General features: G+C 47.2%; 1 protein-coding gene across 1 annotated transcript; it reads left to right on the top strand.

Moving 5' to 3' along the window:
- Positions 1-3,498: 3,498 nt before the first annotated feature.
- On the top strand, positions 3,499-21,228 carry LOC149332032 (endothelin-converting enzyme 1-like). Its single transcript, XM_089557454.1, has 7 exons — positions 3,499-3,858; positions 6,410-6,601; positions 10,791-10,969; positions 13,138-14,185; positions 16,086-16,517; positions 18,515-18,697; positions 21,040-21,228. The coding sequence occupies exons 1-7, from the start codon at positions 3,499-3,501 to the stop codon at positions 21,226-21,228; spliced, it is 2,583 nt and encodes an 860-aa protein (XP_089413580.1).
- The last annotated feature ends 1,265 nt before the right edge of the window (positions 21,229-22,493 follow it).

The following is a 22,493-nucleotide window of genomic DNA, read 5'->3' as shown; positions in this document are numbered from 1 at the left end:
CCTAAAACTTTTAACAATCTCATTCATATTGCTAATAACATTGCCCTCGTTCTCTATTAGCGCATATATCTAATTTATACCTACACCTGCTTTCTTGGCCGCTTTAAGGGTACCGCTGTTCTTTAGCGCGTGCTTGATTCACTTCATATTAAACATCTATAGTCGGTCACCTTGCGCTCACTGACCAGCTTTGATAGCTTTTGGAGCTCTATTCTTTCTGTAAGGTTAGAAGCTTTCATTCTTTGGCGTTCCTTAAAGAGATCTTTCGTCTCATTAGTAAGGTTACCGGTATCCTGTCTAACCATTCTACTCCCTACGTCTCCTGCGCACTTCGTAACGACAGCTGTGAGATTATCGTTCATTGCTGCGGCGAGAACCAGAATTCATCCATTATCCCGCTTACTGCTAACTAGTTGATAGGGTGATTGATAAGGACCGCTTTGTTCTATGCATTTTGAGCAAGCGCAACCCTCCAAAACCTCCTGTAGAAGTCTTTCTGGCTTCCACGTTCTTGGAACTGACGGGGCTCAAGGCGCCGAGAAGATGACCAGGCCAGGCCTTTTGAAGACACATATGCCGTTTCACAAGACGCCTTACGCCGAAAATGCCAAATACATTTACGTTGCCAGGGACCCTTACGACGTTTGCGTTTCCCTTTACTATCAGGTGACGTGTTCGACGCCAAAATCTGTGAATGATGTCTCCTTCACCAGGTTCCACGAAATGTTCATTAACAGTATGCTGTCGTGGGGCGACTACTTCGACCACCTGATACCCTGGTACGAGCAACGAGCATAGAAAAGATCCGGTGCGGCTTCGCAATATCCTTGAAACGTCAAGCTTGGAGAATATGAAGAGCTTGTTAAACGAGGACTTCGCGACTGTTCTTAAGGACATTCTGTGCTTGTCACAAGACAATGCTATAAAATCTTTTGAATTCTTTCGTGATGTTCTCGCGCACGTGAATGAGTTTCATGAAAGAGAACCCCTTATTCGCAAAGGGGTCATTGGGGACTGGAGCAGTCATTTTAAGCCAGAGCAAACCTAAATGACTAAAACGTGGATAAAGAAAAAAGCTGGCGGATCACATGTGATGCAACTGCGGAGTGACATCGACATCCCCTGATTTCGGCACCCGGCAGACGAACAGAAAAATTCGTTGTTGACTGCACTCGGCACGAAGAAAATCTGGTCGATTCATTTCTCACAGCTTAAAGCACTTAACGCTGTCCGTCTACACACTCAGCCTCCCTCCACTCTTAACAGTCGCTAAATGGCGCCTTCAGATACCTGAAAAGAAGCTTCAGATACCATTGCTAGGTTTGCAAGAGAAGGCGAAATGCAGCGCTCACTTAGAAGCCCGAATTCATCTTACTGCGCTTTTCACGATCAAGCTGGAGCGTGTATCCATCTTGATGGAACGTGATCCAATACGACAGCGACAAACCTAGGGTACTGGGCATGTGGATCCAGAAAAGAGGCTACAATCAAGAGAGGAGGAATGGAAGAAAAGAACGCAGTAAGGATCGTCGCCACTCTTTTCAAGAAGACCTAGTGCGTAATCTGCTAAACTCTCGAGACAAGGACGCTGGCGAACCTGACCACGTCCCTTCTCCTGATATGCACAGTGCGGGGGACCTGTGGGCACGAGATTGGGTCCTGCTGATAGCACTGTACCTAATATATTATCCCGACACGAGGCCTGTCGTGGAGGAACAGGTTCGATAGCCTCGGCTCGAGTACTTGGCGGAGAGAAGCCGTGATGCTTATGTAGGGTGTCGCTGGAAAAGTAATTCAAAAGCAGCAGTCTTTGGGCTAGTTGGTTAGCCCCACGCTCAAAAAGACAAGCACACAGAAAAAGACGGACGCAGACTGTGCTTTAAGTCCGTCTTTTCCCGTGGACTTTTCTTCTTTAGAACTTTCGCGATGTAAACACTTTCAGGGGTTCTCCCCTAATGACACTGTCCTTCCGCGTGTAGAAGTCTGCTGCCACAGTGACAGTTCAGGAGGCATAGGCGCTTGTTGGAAGTTGCACTAAACTGGCTCCTCTGACACCCGCATTTTACTGTTCTTCTTTTTGCTTGCTTCCTTTATGTAAAAAATGCCATTAGGACGGCAACCGTTAAAGAAACAAAAAATAAAACTTTCCATGTCTTGGCAACAGCTGTTGCGTACTCGAGCAGTACATATCTTACGGCATGCACTGGATTTGGTGTTCGTCACATAATGAAGAGAACCCTCATTAGCCCTGCTTGTGTTGTTTAGCCACCATCGTCATGTATTTATGATTTGGCGCCGCTTTATTCCACTAGGACATATGTGACTAAACGTTCATTTCTGCTACAGTAAAAGTTGATGGCTCGTTAGTGCTCCACGCAGCCATAATTTTCTGTCTGATGTTAGCACAGCGACAAGTCGTCTATACATACTGCCATTTTCTTGTTTACTTCTGCCCTACGTAACCACGTTTACAGCAACTCTGTGGCAAAAGAAGCGCTTCGAGCAGCCACTCAGGTTTGTTTCGGTAAAACGGCGAGTTGAACGAGTTCGTACATATTTGAAGAAAACAGCGCAGCAAAAGGGAGAAGAGATAAGACGGGATAGGCGCTTATTACCAACTAGATGTTAGTCAGCACCTGTCCCGTCTTCTCTCATGTCCTCGTTGCTGCGCTGTTTTCTTCAAGTTTGTTTCTTTTATCAAAATCAGTTTGTTGCTAGTATCCGCCAAATAAATCAACAGTGTTTTGCACTTGGCCATGCGAAAATTTGTAATTCATATTTGAATTTATATTCGGTGCTGTACATAGTTAAGAAATATCTGTCACAAGAAGTTGCTCCATGCTTCTCAAGGCACTAAGACTCACTCGTGGCACCCAGTATCGATAGCGGTAATGGTGACAAAACGGTTCAGCCTACAGCGGCGAATAAATCTCTCTACGTTCCAGGAAACACCTAGGCCTGGAAAGTACCGTCTTTGTCAAAAGTAACCAGGCTGCATGGTTTGCTTCTAGCTTGTATAGTGGAGCCCTTGTTCCTTTCCTAAAGATCAAAAAGTGTTTGAAGGTGAGAATACCCTCAGTCCTTACCTCTAACGACCATTTCAGCTTCAGGGAAGCTGTAAGGGGTCCACTGTAAGAGCTAGAAGCAAACCATGCAGCCTGGTTACTTTTGACAAAGACTGTACATCTGTGACAAAGACTGTACATCTGGGTATGGCGCGCTACGTGAACCGAGTGCCTATGTGGTTGGTACTTCAAAGTTGCTTTCCAAACTTTTTTGCACTGTTAAACCTTTTAGGTTCTAATTTCAGCGGAATATAACGCATGGCAGCCTATCAATAAAAGCGCGAGCCGCAAGCAGCCTCCACGAGTCCACGTGGACTTTTTCAGCACAGCGTACGGGAAGAAGAAGAAGAGGTAGCTATCGTCCATGCCGGAATCACCGCGAGTCCAACTCAGGCTACAAAAAAGGCACATCCAGCTTGCAAACTGAAGATCGATGCCCACCCCAGAGATTAAGACGCCAGAGGACGGCGCACAAAGCCCGGCCGTGGTCATCGGAGGTGAGGATCTCCAAAAAAAAGTCCCGACCGACACCGGCCTGGCTCCACAGTCTCCGGGAGCGGCTAAACGAAAAACACCGCGGAAGAGCACCGGCAAACGCCGTCGGAAGGGACGAGACGACTCGCCGGCGCAGGACAAGGTGACGTCGGTGACGAATAGTCCTGTGGCGACGTCGCCGCCTGCTGCAGCATCGGCGGATGCCTTACGAACTGCCGGGCCTTCCCGCCAGGAAACTGGGGGCTCTCTATCGCCGTCCCCGTTTCCTGCAGAAAGCTCTCCTGGATGTTCACCTCAGGTATTGACTTACGCCACTGCGCGCGAAACACTCTGAACAGTATCTGTATATTCTCACTACATACGGAGGTCGCGGGTCAGAATCCCTCCAGCGCCATATATTTGTTTTTCAGGCTAGTTGCTACTTTATTATCTCTCACGCATAAACTGATTACAGCATTAATACCTCATCGATCAAAGCCACACATTGAAAAACAATGTCCCGTATTCTTGGTTTCAGGGACTGTTGGCTTCCTTAGGCTTACCTTAGGCTTACCTAGGTGTATGGGGAGACCACCTGTTGACTGGAATGGATGTCGGTTTACGCACAGGCGGTGAAATTCCGACTATTCGCTGGTTCCTGAAAGCTTCGTAGTCAAAGTTTCAAACAACGTAGACCATAAGATGCTACCTTGTGAGCGATGTTAGCTCTCATTTGGGCCAGTAGTTTGCAAACATAACTTTTTTAAAAATTCTACACATAAATACAGTAGTCTCCGCGCACTATCAATGCCCGTGCAATTTTCTCAGTGGATTTCTACAAGTACCTAGGTGCCTATATTTCACGCAATATATCTGCGACTGATCATGTCACCCACGTAACTGGGCTAACAGTGTCCCTGGCTACTTGCGGCGCAACCTCGCTTTAGCTACCAGTACTATCGAAGGGACTCTGAAGCTGTTTCCACGCCTACTAACCTACTAGGGTTCTGAAGTAGAATCATTGTTCATCATGTCTGGGAAGTTATTTTTTGACTGTGGCTATAACACCGCGAAATCATCCATAGAAAGAGCGGCGATCAAATAGTCTGCGTCCAGGGCGATTCAATTAATACCGAAGAGCGAAAAGGGAAACCTCGACCATGTCAGTGCACGTTAAAGAACCCCAGGTAGTCGAAATTTCCGGAGCCCTCCACTACGGCGTCTCTCATAGCCTTAGTCGCTTTGGGACGTTAAACCCCATAAAACCAAACCAAACCAAACTCGACCATGTAGGCCAAATTGACGTCACACTGAGCAGTCAGAGATACTCCGGACTACCCCAGCTAGCTTTCAGCTAGTCTTCTTCCTCTTGTCTCGCGCTTTCTGGGCGTTAGAACCCTGTGAGCGAAGATTTGGAACACCAGATTCAACATGCGGTACTTCTCTGCGTTCGACTATGTTGTCTTCCACTGTTTGCAACAAGATCAAAAGCTCGCTGCACGAAGGGTCGCTACTGTGAAGAGCGACAATTCCAAGCCGACCAAAAGAAAGCGTAGCCTGCTCGGAAATGGTATTTTCCGTAATGCGATCTTCATGATTTTCTGTCTAAAGAGCGCAGCTGAAGCAAGAGACGGTTCTTTCTTTTTTCTCGCACATAAGAAGCGTGTCACCATTCCCAAGATGCGCCTTCCCTAAAGAAAAATCATGGGGAAAAGGCGTCTACTTCTTATTCCAATTTCATTACATCACGACAGTTCCGGCGCCTGTGTGTTTTTGTGTGTGGGCAATGATCAGACCACAGAGAGTGACGCTGAGATGGGACACACAAACAACTGAAGTGAATGGCTAACTTGCTTGGCTACTTTTCTCGCTCAACGCTTCAAGCGACAGAGTTGCTAATCACCGCATAACTCAGCAGCAGCACGCGCGCATGACTATTCGCATGCGGACAGGCTATTGAGAAAAGCTCACTGTTGTTTAGAAGGTCGTCGGCTGTCGAAATGTTTTCCCACATGGTACATGCCTGACATGCTCGCGGAGCCTTGGGAAGCTTTACAGCGGCAAAGGAATGTGTCAATAGCCTCAGCAAAAGAGCGACACGAGCTTCTGAAGCGGCCTTAGCAAAGTTCGTTTCGACGTTTCCAAGCAAGCTTGAAGCTGTTGATATGCGGCACCTTGTTATTTCACCCTTTGCTGTCTCGTCAATTACTGTAATTTTGCGATAAGAACGAAATTGTTCGAGAGAGGATCGTTTGGTTTGGAATGCGAATTGAAGGGAGAAATGAACACGAACACTAACACTGACCTTCATAACCTTCGTACGAACAAAACTCGAGTATCTTGTTTGGGATCCCAACCAGAATAACCTTGTCCATACCAATGAGACAATTCAGAATTTTCCCTCTGGATTCATCTCATCTGAACAGTCCTATCGAACGAGCTTTTTATGACTGAAATCTCGATTAAGTTTGCCCACGCTGCCCTGTCGTCGCAGAACAGCACGTTTGTATTTATTGCATACCTGCTCTCGCGACGGCCTAGACACACAAATTTTCGTCACGGTAAGCCGGGCGTTGAGTTTCGCCATAACTGAAAGAAATTCTGGGGCGCATCGTAGGCCTGGATAAACTCAGCTTGCTGGAAAGTTTGACGCAGCGGTTACGGCAATGTGATGTGAATTTTTGGACAGGTGGTACATAACGAGTGTTTTGGGTACGTAATCGCAAACTGATCTTGGCGTGTATAGTGGCAAGCCGATGCAGATTCTGTGAAGAAGGGCTCAGGAGGGACCCAATTATAGCTGAGTACTTAACGTTCACAGGTAGAGTCTTTTGACGCCATTCCTCGCGATGCGTCTCGGGGTGTCGCAGGCGGATGCCGGGGCGCCGCGGCAGGAGAGGGTCCACGACGCAGCCGGAACAGGGTCTAATGCAGGCGCAACCATCTCGACCTCAGCGGCCGCCGACAAAGCGAGGCCTCCACTGGAAGAGCGGAAGGCCCCCTCAGTGACCGCCATGAACGCTCTGCTCGAAGACCATCGCTCGCCCACCACCAGTGCAACGGTGGGTGCAGAAAATCGTTGTGAAACAACACGAGCCCCCTCCCCCCCCCCCCAAAAAAAAAAAAAAAGCGGGCAAAGCACCCCGCAGGCCTGTGCGCAGAAAACCCAACGAATACAGCCCCTTTCACTGCATTTCTTATTCCTTTGTTGTCGTGTGGAATTGGAGGTCATTGGCTCAAGTCTTGGGGCCTCATACGCTTTCACCTTGTTCTCTGCGTGCACGTCGGATCGGTGCTCTATTTTGCTATGAGCTGCTATCAATTCTAAGTTGTTACTCGCCCTACGTTTTTCGCGTTTATTTTGAGAGGCAAAGCGCTATTAACCCTTTCTTGCAAACGAACCAAACTGTACAGACTCCGAGAGCTGGCGACAACATCGCTCGGAGGCAGCCCTTGGAAGCAGAGATACCAGCGAGCATGCCAGATCTGCTCGTTGAATTGGTAAGCAAGCCCTGCCTTTCCATAGCTCATCTACTTGGATGAATAGAGGTGGATAGCAAATATGATCCCGAAGCAGCCGTCGTCGTCATTTCGATGCGTGGGGTTGCTGGGCCGCGCGTCTTTGAATCTTACCTATAATATACCTTTTAGTGACTGAAGTTTATGCGCACGAGGTTGTTATAGGGGCTCACTTCAAGCCAGCCAACGGACCACGTGCGGTATCCTTCTTTCTCTTCAGGCGGTCAGATCTGGAATAGCAGAAAGTCGCATGGGCTTACACACGACATTTAGGAGAAGTAGAGGTGTCATCTGCACGTTGGGCCTCTACTAGCATAGGCAGCGAAATTTTCAGTTATTACATATATTGCAAGCTACGAAGTAATCCCGGCACAATTCTTTGGGACAACTCCAATGTGTAAATCCTACCACGAATGCAAGCACAGAATATCTTCGACAGGTCTTCTCAGTCATGAAACATAAGGTGTGGACTGTGTATAAAACGTAACGTGTGGATTGAGAGCGCGTCTGGGACAGTGACCTGTCGATGGTCGTGCGTGCCCCACTAACGTAGTTAAAGCTAACGCAATGCTATAGCGTATACGCCTCGCGCAGGCGGTACGCGTGGAAAACTACGAAAAGCGAAAAGGCGGGAAAAAGCCACAGGTACGGGTTAGGTGGCGCTGCGTATATTTGTCTAATACCCAAACCTCAATGACGTCAGCGCGGCGTCCTGATCTAATACGACAAGGCAAGGTTTCAACGAAAACGACCTTGGACCAAACATGTCGACTATGCTCAGCAAAAGCTCTCCGAAAGCTCTTTTTTTTTTACGACGCTCGCTTAAGTTAGCGACCCCTGCTACACGCCTTCTTGCCTACAACACTATTATTAGACCAATCTTAAAATATGCAGTGATTATCTGGGACCCGTTCACAAAGGTAAACATAAATAAACTTGAAAGAATCCAAAAGAAAGCAGTAAGGTTTATTTATAACACTTACGGGCGAGCATCAGTCAGTGATCTCCTCAAAAAAAGCGGCTTACCCTCTATTGCTAACATAAATCGCAAATGTCGCTTAAAATTTTTCTTTCAATTAATTAATAATAATGTCAAAGTTGACACCTCTAATATCCTTGCTTATTCCTCGGGGTACCAAACTAGAAATCGCCATTCTCTTTCCATAACGTCATTAAATTCTCGAGTTAATTGTTTTAAATATTCTTTTTTCCAAGGACCATCACTGATTGGAATAACCTTACGGATGATGTTGTAAGGCAGAGATCATTGCATTTTTTTTGAAGAGAACTTGAAATAATTGCTTGTTTATGACCTTGCCACGGTATTTTCTTCCTGATTTTTCTATGTGCAATTCTGTTTTCTTCTATGTGCAATTCTATGTGCAATTCTGTTTTGTTCGTATGTGTCTGTATTTCTGTATCTTAATACATTGTTTCCCACCTGCTATGATCTTGTGTACAAGATCGCAGTATTCATAAAGAAATAAATAAACCGTCGAGGCACATAGAGGTCCTCGATAGCTTGGATCGAAATGAGGGAACTTACAAATTATATTAAACGCGGGTTTAAGTACTAAAGGTAAATGCATATTTAATTGCCATTAGTGCGACTGAACGAAAGTATAACAAAAAGCTCACCTCAGTTATGTGGCGAGCCAGCGCAGAACATCCTCGCGAGAAAAACGTGCCTTCGAGCGCGGCCAGACAGCGAGGCTGCCAACTTTCGTCTCGACATCGGCGTTCTTCTTGGTGGGGCTTCCATCGGTCTGCCCGCTCGCAGTCGTAATGTGCATCCCGTCGGTGTTCGGTAGAGTTTGCAGCAAGTGAAGCGCTAATATTGCTTTGGCAAGAGCCACTTACATTTTTGCTTATATTGTGTTTCTGTCTTTGCCCTGTTATGATTATAGAATGTCTCGGGTTTTCAAGCTTCGGGACAAACTGAGGCCCCTTCTCAGCAAAGGTCTTCAAATGTTTGTTTTTGCAAGAAAATGTGTCTGTTTTTTTTCCTTTTGTAATGCCCTGATTATAAGTTTAATTACGCAGTTACCAGAATGCTGGCGCGACAGGTCGAAGGTTGAGTTCATGCTGGCGATAAGGAGAGGGCAGGCGATGATAGAGGCTGACGAATAAAATTATTTTATAGGATGGAAAGAGGGAAAAAATTCGCTCTGGCTTAGCTTGGTTAAGCCCGGTAATTGCGAAAGCAATATCCGTACCTACGCCATGGTACAGCTGGTAGTGTAGCTGGTGGTGGTGCTTGTGGTTAGACTTGTGGTGATGCATCAGTTATACAATCCAAACCAATCCAATTCAATCCCATCCCATTCAATTCAATCCAATCCAATCCATTCCATTCCATTCCATTCAAATCCAATCCAATCCAATCCAATCCAATCCACTCCAATCCAATCCAATCGAATCCAATCCAATGTAATCTACTCTAATCTAATGTAATCTAATCTAATCTTATTTTATATTATCCAATCCAATCCAATCCAATCAAATCAAATCCAGTCCAGTCCAGTCCATTCCATTCCATTCCATTCCATTCAAATCCAATCCAATCCACTCCAATCCAATCCAATCCAATCGAATCCAATCCAATGTAATCTACTCTAATCTAATGTAATCTAATCTAATCTTATTTTATATTATCCAATCCAATCCAATCCAATCAAATCAAATCCAGTCCAGTCCAGTCCAGTCCAATCCAATCCAGTCCAGTCCAATCCAATTTAATGTAATCCAATGTAATCCACTCCAATCCAACTAATGCAATCAAGGTCAAATGAAGGTCAATGGTGGTCACCGCCGCGGCATGATGGTGGTCACCCTGGAAAGTGCAAGTAGTATTGCTTTCGCAATAAAATTGGTGATAGTTCGTCTTCGGCTTAGAGTGGTTACAAACGACGGCCGACACCGAAGAACGGACGCAACGGGGCTCGCGCCATTCATTTTCTACTCTTTACCTGCGTTCCTGGTCACGCACTGCCACATGCGAGATGAAATACCGCGCATGCAGCTCGACAGATGACTTCGGAGGCGTCCTTTTTTTTATTTGACCTTTGGTTATATGTACCAACTCGTACACACCTGTTGTCTGTAGCTTCTCACGTCACCGGACTTGGATGAAACGCAGTTGAGAATATTGCCAATATTCTCTTCAAGCCCCGATGTAGACAATTAGGTTGGAGAACTATAGTCAGCTTCTGTCCTTACTTGAAATAGGGGCATTGCCCTTTCTGGTTAGGTCCACGTTTGTTCGTCAAAAGAAACGTTGCTTACGTCGGAGAAACTTGCATTTGAATATGAAACTTTTTTTTTTCGCTGGGCGGTTCAGATCCGCTTCCTCCAGACCTATAATATCGTGATTATCTTTTAAATGTGAACAGTGGTGTATCCTCCCCTCGAAACGCGTGCACGAAAATAACTCTAGGCGCAGCGACGTCTACTTCATAAAAGAGCAGGTGGCGGCGACACACTATATTTCATATTTACGCCTTCTAGCTCATAACAGCTGAATGTGTAGCGAAATCAAGCTGCATCTTTGTTCTTAGAAGAAGGTAAACTACCGAAGAAGCCCAAATTCAGCTTCTCCTCTAAAGCCCTTTAACGTATGTAACGTTCCTCGTTAGTTGACTGATTAGCGACGGCCGATTAAGTTTGCACTGCAAAGATGGCGCCTGTTGCCGTTTCATTGTTTTGTATGCATCTTTGCTTATTCCTTTGCAGCAGTCTCCTGGGACGAGTTTCCGAGGCGCCGGTGGACAACGGTACTCGCAGTGGCGGGGCGTCGTGGCAGGGGCCGCATTGGTGGGCGCGTTGCTGCTCGCCTTCCTCTTGTTGCTGAAACACAAAGCGCCTCATCAAACCGTGGCCTACTGCCAGACGGACTCATGCTATGAATTCAGGTGAAATAGCGGCGAAGCATTCGAAAACTTGAGGGCACTCGCCGAAGTAGCGCTGGTTGCAACGCTCGAAGCGACGGAAAGCAACGGCGTCTTAGTGACATGTTTTAACGCGATATCGTTAAAAACCTACTTCTCCTGAAAATTCGGTTTCGGCCTTGTCGGCGTCGGCGTTGTGAGCGTGAAATCACGAGCATGGCTCTGGCAAGTCGTTCCCAGACAGCAACCAGGTCGGTTGTTGGGCTACCTTGCTTCATTGACCTTTCGTCATCATCAGAACCTGCTCACCGGATAGTCAGCGAACTGCCCACCGGCGCCTGTAGCAATTAAATTGATTAGTCGCTCAGGAAGAGCAACCAGGGCCGCAGCAGACCCGGTGCTGGGAGCACTTCCCATCGCAGGGCTGTGGCGTGTCGCTTAACCGCTGCACCACTGCGTCAGGTGACGTATGAGGACTCACAGGGATCTATAAATACAAAGTAGGGAATGATCAAGTCTGCATATATAAAACTCATTATCACTATGTGAACAACTTCTATCCGTGAACAATGGATCCGAACTCCGAAAACGAGCAGAAACCGAAATGATAGCGCACCTAATAACATTAAGCTGAACTACGTAATCGAGCTTCAATTTTTTTTTTCATGAGAACACGCGTGCTACTCAGGGCTCAGACAGGGGCGTTGGCGAACTAACAGCGCTACGATCGATTGAAGGAACGAAAGCTAGATGAGAATTAATGCTTTGGTGCCGAGGTGCGGGCTCGTACGCGTGTATGAGGTAGAACACAAGTGAGAAAATGGGGTGCTTATCGAAGAGCCTTAGCATGGCGCCTAGAAAAACTACGGGAGTTCTTCCAATGGAACGAGCCACTGTGTCCGCAAATACGTATCCTAAACAGTGCCATTAATGTACGACCAGTTATCAGCGCTGGCAGACATCCGAACTCACCGTGCGATTCTATTTGTTCTGCGAGTGTTACTGATTTGTACTAAACATCATCATCATCATCAGCCTGACTATGCCCACTGCAGGACAAAGGCCACTCCCATGTCTCTAAAATTAACTCTGTCCTTTGCCAGTGGCGGCCAGCCTATCCCCACAAACATCTTAATCTCGTCGGATCACCTGACTTTCTGCCACCCCCTGCTACATTTGCCTTCTCTTGGAATCCACTTCGTTACTCTTAAGGACCAGCGGTTATGTTCCCTTCACGTAACATGCCCTTCCCGAGCCCATTTCTTCCTCTTGATTTCGACAGGATGTCATTAACCCGTGTTTGTTCCCTCACCCACTCGGCCCGCTTCCGGTCTCTTAACGTTACACCTACTATCTTTATTTTCATAGTAAGCTACGTTCCCCTTAACTTAACCATCTTTCTTAGATTCCACGTTTCTGTTCCATAGGTGAGTACGGTAAGATACCGCGGTTGTAGACTTTTCTCCTGAGGGATATTGGCAAACTTACATTCATGATCTTAGAGAACCTGCCAAATGCGCTCCACCCCATCCTTATTCTTCCAGTTATTTCCGTCCCATTATCCGGATCAGCGGTCACTACCTGCCCTAAGTAGACATATTCTCTCACTACCTCCAGCACCTCGCTACATATTGCGAACTGCGGTTTCTTTTGTACACTGTTCAACATTACTTCGGTTTTCTGCAGGTTAATTTTAAGCCCCACCATTCTGCTCTGCCTTTCTAACTCATTGATCGTGTTTTGCAGCATAAGCAACGCTGCACCAAACAGGAAACTATGAAAAACAGATATCAGAAGTTGCATATGCGTGACTTCTGAGGTTCGTTTGTTTAGGGGAAGCATATTCTGCATCACAGGTACAGGTCGCAGCATCCTGTGCAAAATGTAGTGCCCAAGTAGGCCTTCGCCGTAGGGTGGCCACACGCCAGAGGTTAGTACTTTCTTTCGCCATGACTAATCGCACAGTGCAGCATTCCAACATTTTGGGGGCATCCCAACGCCACGAGAACAACGTGAAACTCGTTCGAAACTGGGAGACCAGCCCAATAAAAATAGTGCTGTAAAAGCGTTTGGTGAGCACTTTCGAAAATGCTTGAAAGCAACGAAGGAGCGCCATTGTTAAAACCTCTATACAATGCTACGAATGACTCCCATAGTGCTGGATTAACGCATCTGTTCTGTGTTCGTCGCAGAAAGCTCCTGCACAACCAGCTGAGCAAGGACATCGACGCATGTGACAACTTCACCGCGTACGTTTGCGGCCAGTGGCGGCCAAAAAAGATGTTCGCTTCACGGTCCGATTCTGTCCTGTCCGACATGGCCATTTCCTGGCGTCAGACTTTCCAGGTCATTCTGGAAAGGGGCACCTCCGTACTGCCGGCGGGGCGAAAGGTCGCCGCCATGTTTAGCAGCTGCGTGACGGAATCTGAGCTGCACGTGGATGTCTTCAAGGAATTCATGCACGCCCGTGGCCTCGTCTGGTGGGAGGACCTTGGAAGCAAGCCTCCCCTTGAGATCCTCTTCGACCTGTCCTTCAGCTGGAACGTGGATCTCTGGTTCATGGTCAGGCTTCTTCCAAACACCGCGCAAGGGCCACAGCGCCGACTATTCATCACGCGCAGCCCGCTGGTCCCGATTTGGAACAGTGTGTTTAACACCATACCGAGAGACAAGTTCGCCGCAGTCTACATGGCAATGTTTCAGCTTATCTGGAGTAACAGGAGCAAGCCGACTCTCAAGGAAGCCATGAGTGTCTACAGCACACAGGGCGCCGTTCTAGGGCGCCTCATGGAGTTAACACGCTCTGCCCAATCACCTGCGTTCTTCCCACTGGTGGACCTGGCCAAGCACACAAGTCTTGCAACGCCCGAGTATTTGGAGCGCATCATTGCCCGGGCTCTACACTTAGACCCTCCCTTCAACCAGAACGACTTCTTAGCTCTGAGCGACACTGCGCTTCTTGACGCCGTCCTTACCATGATCCAAGCCTTCGGCGACTACGCCATGCTCCAGCATTTCGCCTGGTTCGTAATGCAAACTTACGCAGCCGTAGCCGGACCCAGGGACGTTCTCCAAGCCGTGCACGGAAGCTCCGAGAGGGCAAAGGAAATCTGGCCACTCTACTGCGCCGTCCATACAGAGGCCAGCTACAGGCTACTGGCAGTCGCTCTGTCTGCCGTAGCCCAGTTTACTGTAGAGGATCGGAGGCGCATCGACAGCTCTTTGAAGGCAGTGCAGCAGGTAAAAATTTCATTATTTGCTCAGCAACAGACATACAAAAAATAGATAAAATATAGGTTTGGGCCCTAAGCAATTTGCTAATTCGGCAAATATACAAAATATGCTTCTATTAGAAAGTAATTAAATGGCATAAAAAACGTATCAGTGAAATAAAGCGAATGGTCGGGCATGCGACTTAAAAATTGGTAGAGCACATTTCTGATTTAGTAAAGTGTTTGGAACATCCATAAGTGTCTCCTGGGCGTGCAAAAAGTTTGTTCTGTCTACTTTTACTCTGTGTTGTGTCCCGCCGCCTTCTGTGACTTGCATGTACACTCTTTGTTATACAGAAGCAATGCATAATAGGGCACCACAGTGCATCACAGTAATGTAAGGCAACGTCCACATATGGCACTGAGACCTAGGGAAGGACTAGTTGGCTACCATGACGTTTCAGTAGCGTAAGCTCCCCGGAGACGAAACCAGTGAGCGTTTGTACTGTCTTTTATTGGTGCTCTTCAACCTTCCTTTCCTAGCAGAGACATCATGGTAGAACTGCAGGTGAGCGCCTTTGGTGAGGTTGTTATAGCTTGAAGTATTTCAAGTTATCCATTTCATCCAAACTGATGCATAGTCATGTGCCATTCTGTAATCGAAATTATCCTAATTTAGACCCAGATGTAAAACTTTGCGAGCGTTATTGAATACAAAGTCGGGAAAGTAGAAATAATTACGAAGACCAGAGAAATTTGATGTTGACAATTTCTCTAAAGCCCATGGGAATTCCCTTTTCACCAAACTTTGCTCCTGAAATTCTTTGAAGAGATGAACATTTCCCCGAATAAAACATCACTCAAGTGAAAACACAGAACATCTTGAGTCGTCCGAAGACTAACACATTGTCTGTTGAAGGCTGCGGTCACTGAAGACGCATTAATACACTACAACATTAGGAACTGAACTCTTTTAGTTGGCGCGCTTTGCGCTAATATTGCTTAGATTTTGTTTGACCGCGGGGAGAAAATTATAATGTAAGAGTTGTGACAGGGACTGGGACGAATATATCTTGCACAATAAGTGACGCTTCTGAAACATCCCTGTTGTGTCCTCCAGTTTCAAATTTTTTGTTGATATCGAAAACTTCGGTTAGCTCGGGTTAAACGGGAGTAGCTTGGAGACGCCAGTACCTTTTTAGAAGTCATACAGCAAGAAACGAGGATAAATTATTTGTGTTACAAAATAGCACTAATAAAAACGCCCGAATCATCATATACATGTTAGAGGCATTTCATTCTCATTAGAGTCCAATAGTCTGCGTGACAACTCTCCTTACTGAGAACGATGTGAACTACGTGGTTATGCGAATGGCAATCCTTCTTGAGATAGTTTGTTTCGCCACTGCAGGGTGGCTTTCATTATCTGGCATTATATTGAAGTGGAAGGCTTTTTTTCTAGTTAATCAGTTCTAAAAACAGGATGCAGGATGCTTATTTAACACGCAATTTATATCAAATCGATGCATCGTCCAACACACGCAGCGTTGAAATGGTAGTTGCCAAAGCATGGTTAGTTTAAAGCGCCCACAGTACCACTGCGGCGACGCGATATAATCGAGGTGCGAACCACGTCTTTCTCCTTGGTCTCAACCTGCCTTGACCGTATCACTGCTTCTAACGACTGCAGCCGTCTCTCACTTCGCATTGGCTTTGATAGCGAGTTTGTCGGACCTCAAACTAACCTGCCTTAGTATCACTGCGGCCAACGGCTGCGGGCGTCTCACACTTCTCAATGGTTTTGATGACGGTATCAATCGCTCGTTATCCCAACCACGGCAAGCGGCGCTTCCAGTACGGCAGTTCGAAGTCTCGACTGCCTCGCTGTAGAACTGGTGTGAGCTGTAAACAAGTGTTGTCGGATGCAGGTGGCCGCAAACAAGACGCATGCCGCCCACTGGTTGGACGAAGAGACGAAGAAGGTCGCCGCTGAGAAGTTGCTGAGCGCACGTACTTTCCTCTGGCCGTCGGAGAAGTACCTCACTAAGGATGGCGTGGAGGAGGCGTACAAGGACTTCCCCGAAAGCGGGCCGTCCTTTATCCGCCTCTGGATCGACAGTCGGCAGAGCGAGCGACGGGCGGTTGGCTCCGAGGCGTACTTCGAGGAGCAGCGGCTAACAAGCAGCATGTCGCTTCCGTACGCGGAGTACGTTTACATGCTGAACACGGTCAAGCTCGCAGTTGGTGCCATCAGGCCACCGGTGTACTATCCGCATGGCACCAAGGCCATGCTGTACGGCGGCCTTGGTTACTTCTTCGCCAGGGAGCTCACGAAAAGCGTGGACAATGAAGGCGCCAAAGTAAGGGTGATATCCCTGTTTTCTCAAATAATTTTCTAGTAGACTAGATAGATACGACGTTTTTGAAACAAGCAGAAGCGTCGTTAGGTAATATACTTCGGTTAAAAGGGCTCAGCTCTGTAAATTTGCCCGATTCATAAGGAAGCAGATCAAAAATTCGATTATACAGTGTCTGTTCTGAAAGTAGTAGGACTGGTTTTTTCCTGGGCGAACAGGCGGACGAGAGGCGGTCTGCGCATGGAGGATTGTTGAAGGGGGATATTGGGAATGCTGGGGAAAATAGGCAGTCGGCTCTCGGCCGTTGAAGAGAGCAGGTTGCTTGTACTGTGAACCCCTGTCGAAACGTCTCGTCACGCAGAATCATAGAGCGTTTACTGGATCAGCGATACGCGATCAAGTTTTGTGTAAATGTTGGTAAAACGGGCAAAGAGACTCAAGACGTGATTAAGGAGGCCTACAGTGACGCTGCCATGGGTAGATCAGATGTTTTTTGAGTGGCACAAGCGTTTCCGAGAAGGTCAGGAAAGAGTGGAAGACGACGACCGCTTTTAACTCCTTTTGACCAGCAACACCAACGAAAATGTCTAGCAAGTGAAACGTTTACTAAACAGTGATTGTAGAATGAGTATCAGAATGATTGCTGACGACTTGAGCATTCCTCAAACCCAAGTTTTTGAGATCGTGACAGAAAACTTAGCCGTGAGGAAAGTGTGCGCGAAGTGTGTGCTGGGAGTGTTGTCAGAGGCACAAAAGGCCAACCGGAAAGAAATCTGCCAGGATCTTCTTCATCATGTGAATGAGGACCCCGATTTTTCGCCCAGCACATGGCGGTAACGCTGCCTCAGGCCCCCTACAGCCCTGACTTGGCCCCGGCAGGCTTTTTTCTATTTCCGAGAATAAAATCGACGCTCAAGGGGAAACATCACGGATCGGTAGATGCGGTTCAACCGGCTGTGACGAGGGAGCTAAACAGCATTCTGGTCCAGGCGTACCTGGAGTCGTACGAAAACTGGAAAACTCATTGGCAGCAGCATGTGGGTGCGGAAGGGTGCTAATTTGAAAAATTGTAATCGTTTGTATTATTCTCTTGAATAAATTTTATGAAGAAAAATTAGTCCTACTACTTTTAAAACAGACATGTAAGTTGTGCCAGCCAGAGTTGTGCCCAAAACATTTTTCGGGCTAAGGCGCGTAGTCAGCGCCCTCGTCTGGTTTATTGGCGATTAACGCCCCAAAGCGACTCAAGCTATGAGGGGATGCCGTAGGGAAATGCTCCGGAAATATCGACCACATTGGGTTCGAAAACGTGCACTGACATCGCACAAAACACGAGCCTCTAGAATTTTGCCTCCCTCCAAAACTCGACCGCCGCGGCCGGGATTGAAGCCATGTCTTTCGGGTCAGCAGCTGAGCGCCATAACCACTGAGCCACCGCGGCGCCAGCAAGCGAGAGTGACTGAAAATATTTTTCGGTTGATATCTATAGAACGGTTTGAAAACTTTTTTCGCTTGTAGATTTATTTTATTAACTTTTGAGGCTGCAGGCTTCGAAACAAAAGATTCTTGCCTTTGCCTACTACCTACCCTAAATGCGTAATAGAGCAAGCCAAGTAGCGGCGAGTCGTTAACGTTTTGTCGATAATGTCTCAATACTTCAGTGGCTAGATGTTTTGAGATTTTTATAAAATGGTGTATTCCAAAAATATGATAACCTGTTTTACTTTTGACAACTACTGACATATGAGAAAAGGAAGTAGCGTTGTCGAAGTTGCCGTCCGAAAAAGCATTATTTACGATGGGGAGCGTTTTATGCCCAGGAGTAAGCCTGTTCTTAGCACGTCGATGGGCAGTAATGAAGCGCTGCCGGAGGCGCAGCCGGCCATGTAAATTGGATACATATGTGTTTAAAAAGCTCACGTAGTTCAGCTGAAAGAAGACAAGGCGTAGTTCATGATTGTTCTGCGCTCAGATGACGTGCCTCCCCGTCCTTCACTCAGGTGGACCCGCATGGCCGCATCCTCTCCTCGTGGGTGAGTGAGGCCTCGAGACCGGCCTTCGAAAAACGCCTGCGCGGCTGCCTTGCCGACAACGAAAGCGTCTTCCCCGAGGTGCCGGCACTCGAAGTGTCCTACGCGGCCTTCCGCGAAGACGTGGACAGGACTCAAGACCGCCTCTCGCCGGTTCGTACCGGCACAAACAGCGCTGACACTGCTGGCCATTTTGCGCTGTATGCAAAAGATGAGGCGCGATTCGTTTCGAAACTTGCCCAGAACATTTTTGATCACCGTGATGCCGACCAGACACGCACAAACACTGTGCTTCATGCGCATCGCACCATGGGAGTCTTTTCCTCTCTGTCAACAAGCTTTGCATGCTATGCACAGTAGTTGCCCAGTGGTTACGGCGCTCGGCTGCTGACCCGAAAGCCGCAGATTCGATCCCGGTCGTGGCGGTCGAATTTCGATGGAGGCAAAATTCTAAATGCCCGTGCAATGTGCGATGTCAGTGCGCGTTAAAGAACGCCAGGTGGTCAAAATTTCCGGAGCCCTTCACTACAGCGTCCCTCATAGCCCGAGTCGCTTTGAGCGGTGAACCCCATAAACCAAACCAAACGCTACATTACAAAGTTACATTACAACATTACAACACACATTATAAGTATACAACACTTGTATCTTACCGGTACTCACCTATGGGGCAGAAATGTGAAGGCTGACGTAAAGCGTTCACCTTGTGTAAAGGACAATGCACCAAGCTATGGAAAGAGAAATGATAGGGGTAACTTTAAGTGACCGGAAGAAGGCAGAGTGGGTTAGGAACAAATGTGGCATAATGACATCCTAGTGGCAGTGAAGAGGACGAAATGGGCTTGGGTAGGGCATGTGATGCGTAAGCATCATAACCGCTGGTCCTTAAAGCTAACGGACTGGATTCCGAGAGAAGGCAAGCAATGATAGCTGTAACGTTAAGAGGTCGGAAGCGGGCAGAGTGGGTGAGGAACAAACGTGGTATACTGACATCCCAGTGGCAGTGAAGAGGAATGAATGGGCTTGGGCAGGGCATGTGATGCGAAGGCAAGATAACCGCTGGTCCTTAAGGCTGACTGGACTCCGAGAGAAGGCAAGCAATGATAGCTGTAACGTTAAGAGATCGGAAGCGGGCAGAGTGGGTGAGGAACATACGTGGTATAATGACATCCTAGTGGCAGTGAAGAGGAATGAATGGGCTTCGGCAGGGCACGTAATGCGAAGGTAAGATAACCGCTAGCCCTTAAGGCTCACTGACAGGACTCCGAGAGAAGGCAAGCAATGATAGATGTAACGTTAAGAGATCGGAAGCGGGCAGAGCGGGTGAGTAACGAACGCGGTATAATGACATGCTAGTGGCAGTGAAGAGGAAGAAACGGGCTTGGGCAGGGCATGTAATGCGAAGGCATGATAACCGGTGGTCCTTAAGGGTAACGGGTTAACGGTATTGACTCCAAGAGAAGGCAAGCGTAGCAGGAGGCGGCAGAATGTTATGTGGGCGGATGAGATTAAGAAGTTTGCGGGGACACGATGGACGCTGCTTGCAAAGGACAGGGTTAATTAGAGCGACGTGGCAGAGGATTTTTCCCTGCAGTGGGCATAGTCAGAGTGATGATGATGATGATTTCATTCCTTCGGAGTGCTGTCATACTGAGCGAGCCACGCAGTATTGGAGAGAGAGGGTGCAAGCTTAGGTTAATTTACATTCGCAGCCGCGGAGCAGCGGCCCACGCCGGAGACCGCAACGCGGCCGCTCGGTTACTTTTATCGAAGAGGTTACGTCAAACGGCTGCCTAAAGCAACGGGGTTGTCAACGAATTTGCGGAATTGCAACGCAAATGCAAGCACGGCACATCTCTGTCACTAACGCCACGTAGCTCAAAGCGCGATTGAGGTGTCCGCTTAACTAAGGAGCCAGTTACGCGCGTTTCCTTTCGTTTTGTGATTGCTGCGCACAGATGGAAGTTGACGAAGACGACGACGTGCAATGCACTGCGCGAGAGTTTGTTGCAGTTTAACACGAGGCCTGTTCGACAGCGACGAAAGTATAGAGCTCTCGTGCAGTGGACAGTGAAGCTGATCTGTTCGTTGCACCGCAGGTCCGAAACCCTGTCACAGAATTTATTCTATTTACGCAAGTATCTGAGAAGCTTGAAACATACATCCACTAATCTAGGATTTCTAGTGAAGTGTTGCTTTCACACTAAAATAATGAAATTGAAACAAAAACTGCCCATTTAAAGATCGATGCCTGTCCTAAGTGAAGTAGAAAGACGCCGTGTCCACTAGTATAAACGTGCAGCTAAATGGCAATATCAGTAACTTCCTAGAGGAAAGCTTGTACTGCAAGTAATTATGCGGCTAGCGATGCTGATGGTCACCTTTAATTCTTGCATTACGCCTGAAGTTTCTGAACTTTAGAGTTGATATTCGCTTGTGACACCCAGTGGAAGGCACCTAAACTAATAACTACTCCCAACCTCTGCATCTTGCAGGAGCTGAGTGAGGACCAGGTCTTCTTTATCGCCGCCTGCAGCCCCTGGTGCAGCAAATCGGCGGCCGGAAATGCGCTCTCGGGCGGATGTGACAAGGCGGTGATGAATTTCGCTCCATTCGCCCAAGCATTTGGTTGCCCCCTAGGATCCAGAATGAATCCGGAGAAAAAGTGCGGCTTCTTCGACTGACGCCCTGGAGCCTATTCCTTACAGAGACTATTTCGCATTTTTCGTGGTGAAGTTATCTCTGCTGTACTGTGGGACGTTTTAGGGACACTTTCGGCATTCATCTATTTGTTGTTTATTTCTTTTGTTGCTATTACCTATATGCACGTTGCAAATTATTCTCAATATTGCTCAAGGACAGTCTCCTAGTTTCGCCTCAATGCCGCTGGCAATCTGTCTTTTTCGGAGAACTTTATTTTTGCAGCTTGGGAATACCGCATTCCATGCGGCAGCAGTATGTTATTTGGGAGCGAACGTTGCTGGTTTGTATTCGTCGCCATTTGGCGTAATACTCTTTACCTACTTACGTTGGCAACTCCTACAGCGTTAGAGGCTGCGTGAAGATGAAGTTGAAGCTCGGTATGATGCGAAAAAAGTGCGGGGATTTGAGGAAAGTAAAGCAAGAAGATACCCAAAAAGTGAAGTACTGCAGTGGTACCTTTCAAAATATAATATGTGTAATTAGTAACCATAAAGCACGGTGTAAAAACCGGCTCTTACACCGTGCCATAAAGCATTTAAAGAAATAAATGCGATATGAATTCCAAATGACAAATGACGAAAGCATTAAGCATAGTGCATTATGCTTCAACTAGCATAATAGTGTTAATGATCCGTCCCTCAACTCTGGAATTTCATTTCGTATTGTAATCTTGAAATAGCTTTACTTTAGCATGCTTACAGCAAGAGATCGCATCAGGTGCCCTAAAAGGTCATATTGCTTTTTTTTCGCCGTAATCGAAATCTACAGGTCCCATTTAATGGTCCCAGCTGGAGTTAGCTAGCTTTTGCGGCAATAAAAGCGAATTCACCGAAGCTTCTAAAACACTCAATGGCAATCAAGTGACATGGCTATACAGTATGCGGACTACTCCTTCAGTGTCCGCCATTTTGGCACTCATGAAACACAACGAAATGCCCTCTACGTGTCCACTTGGCTTACAGCAGAAGCCGAGTGCTGCACGCTGAAGTAGCGGCCGTGACTTTACGAGAATACCACCTTTACGGCATACACTAATAGATACCTGAATAACACCACTTCCGCGTAATAAAAATGCCTGACCATGCTTAGAAGTTTTTGAAACAAGCTGCTCTTTGAGTAATCCACAAACAGCCAAACGTGACCCATTCTAGGATTCCAGGAGCCGCTAGGAGGATGCTTCATACTCTCAACTCGCGAAACAAAATTCTGATGCTTGACCGCATTATTTAGTGGATCATTAATCCTT

Source organism: Amblyomma mixtum, chromosome 8 (genome assembly GCF_055824585.1).
Source record: "Amblyomma mixtum isolate Tamu chromosome 8, ASM5582458v1, whole genome shotgun sequence".
Lineage (NCBI taxonomy): Eukaryota > Metazoa > Arthropoda > Arachnida > Ixodida > Ixodidae > Amblyomma > Amblyomma mixtum.
The sequence above is the reverse complement of the archived record's forward strand: the minus strand, read 5'-3'. Positions and strand labels throughout refer to the sequence as shown.

Excerpts from the sequence above, each read along its gene's own strand:
- LOC149332032 (XM_089557454.1), top strand. The coding sequence starts at position 3,499 with ATGCCCACCCCAGAGATTAAGACGCCAGAGGACGGCGCACAAAGCCCG. Across the intron at positions 3,859-6,409 it reads CTCCTGGATGTTCACCTCAG|GCGGATGCCGGGGCGCCGCG; the intron begins GTATTGACTTAC and ends GGGGTGTCGCAG. Across the intron at positions 6,602-10,790 it reads CGCCCACCACCAGTGCAACG|CAGTCTCCTGGGACGAGTTT; the intron begins GTGGGTGCAGAA and ends ATTCCTTTGCAG.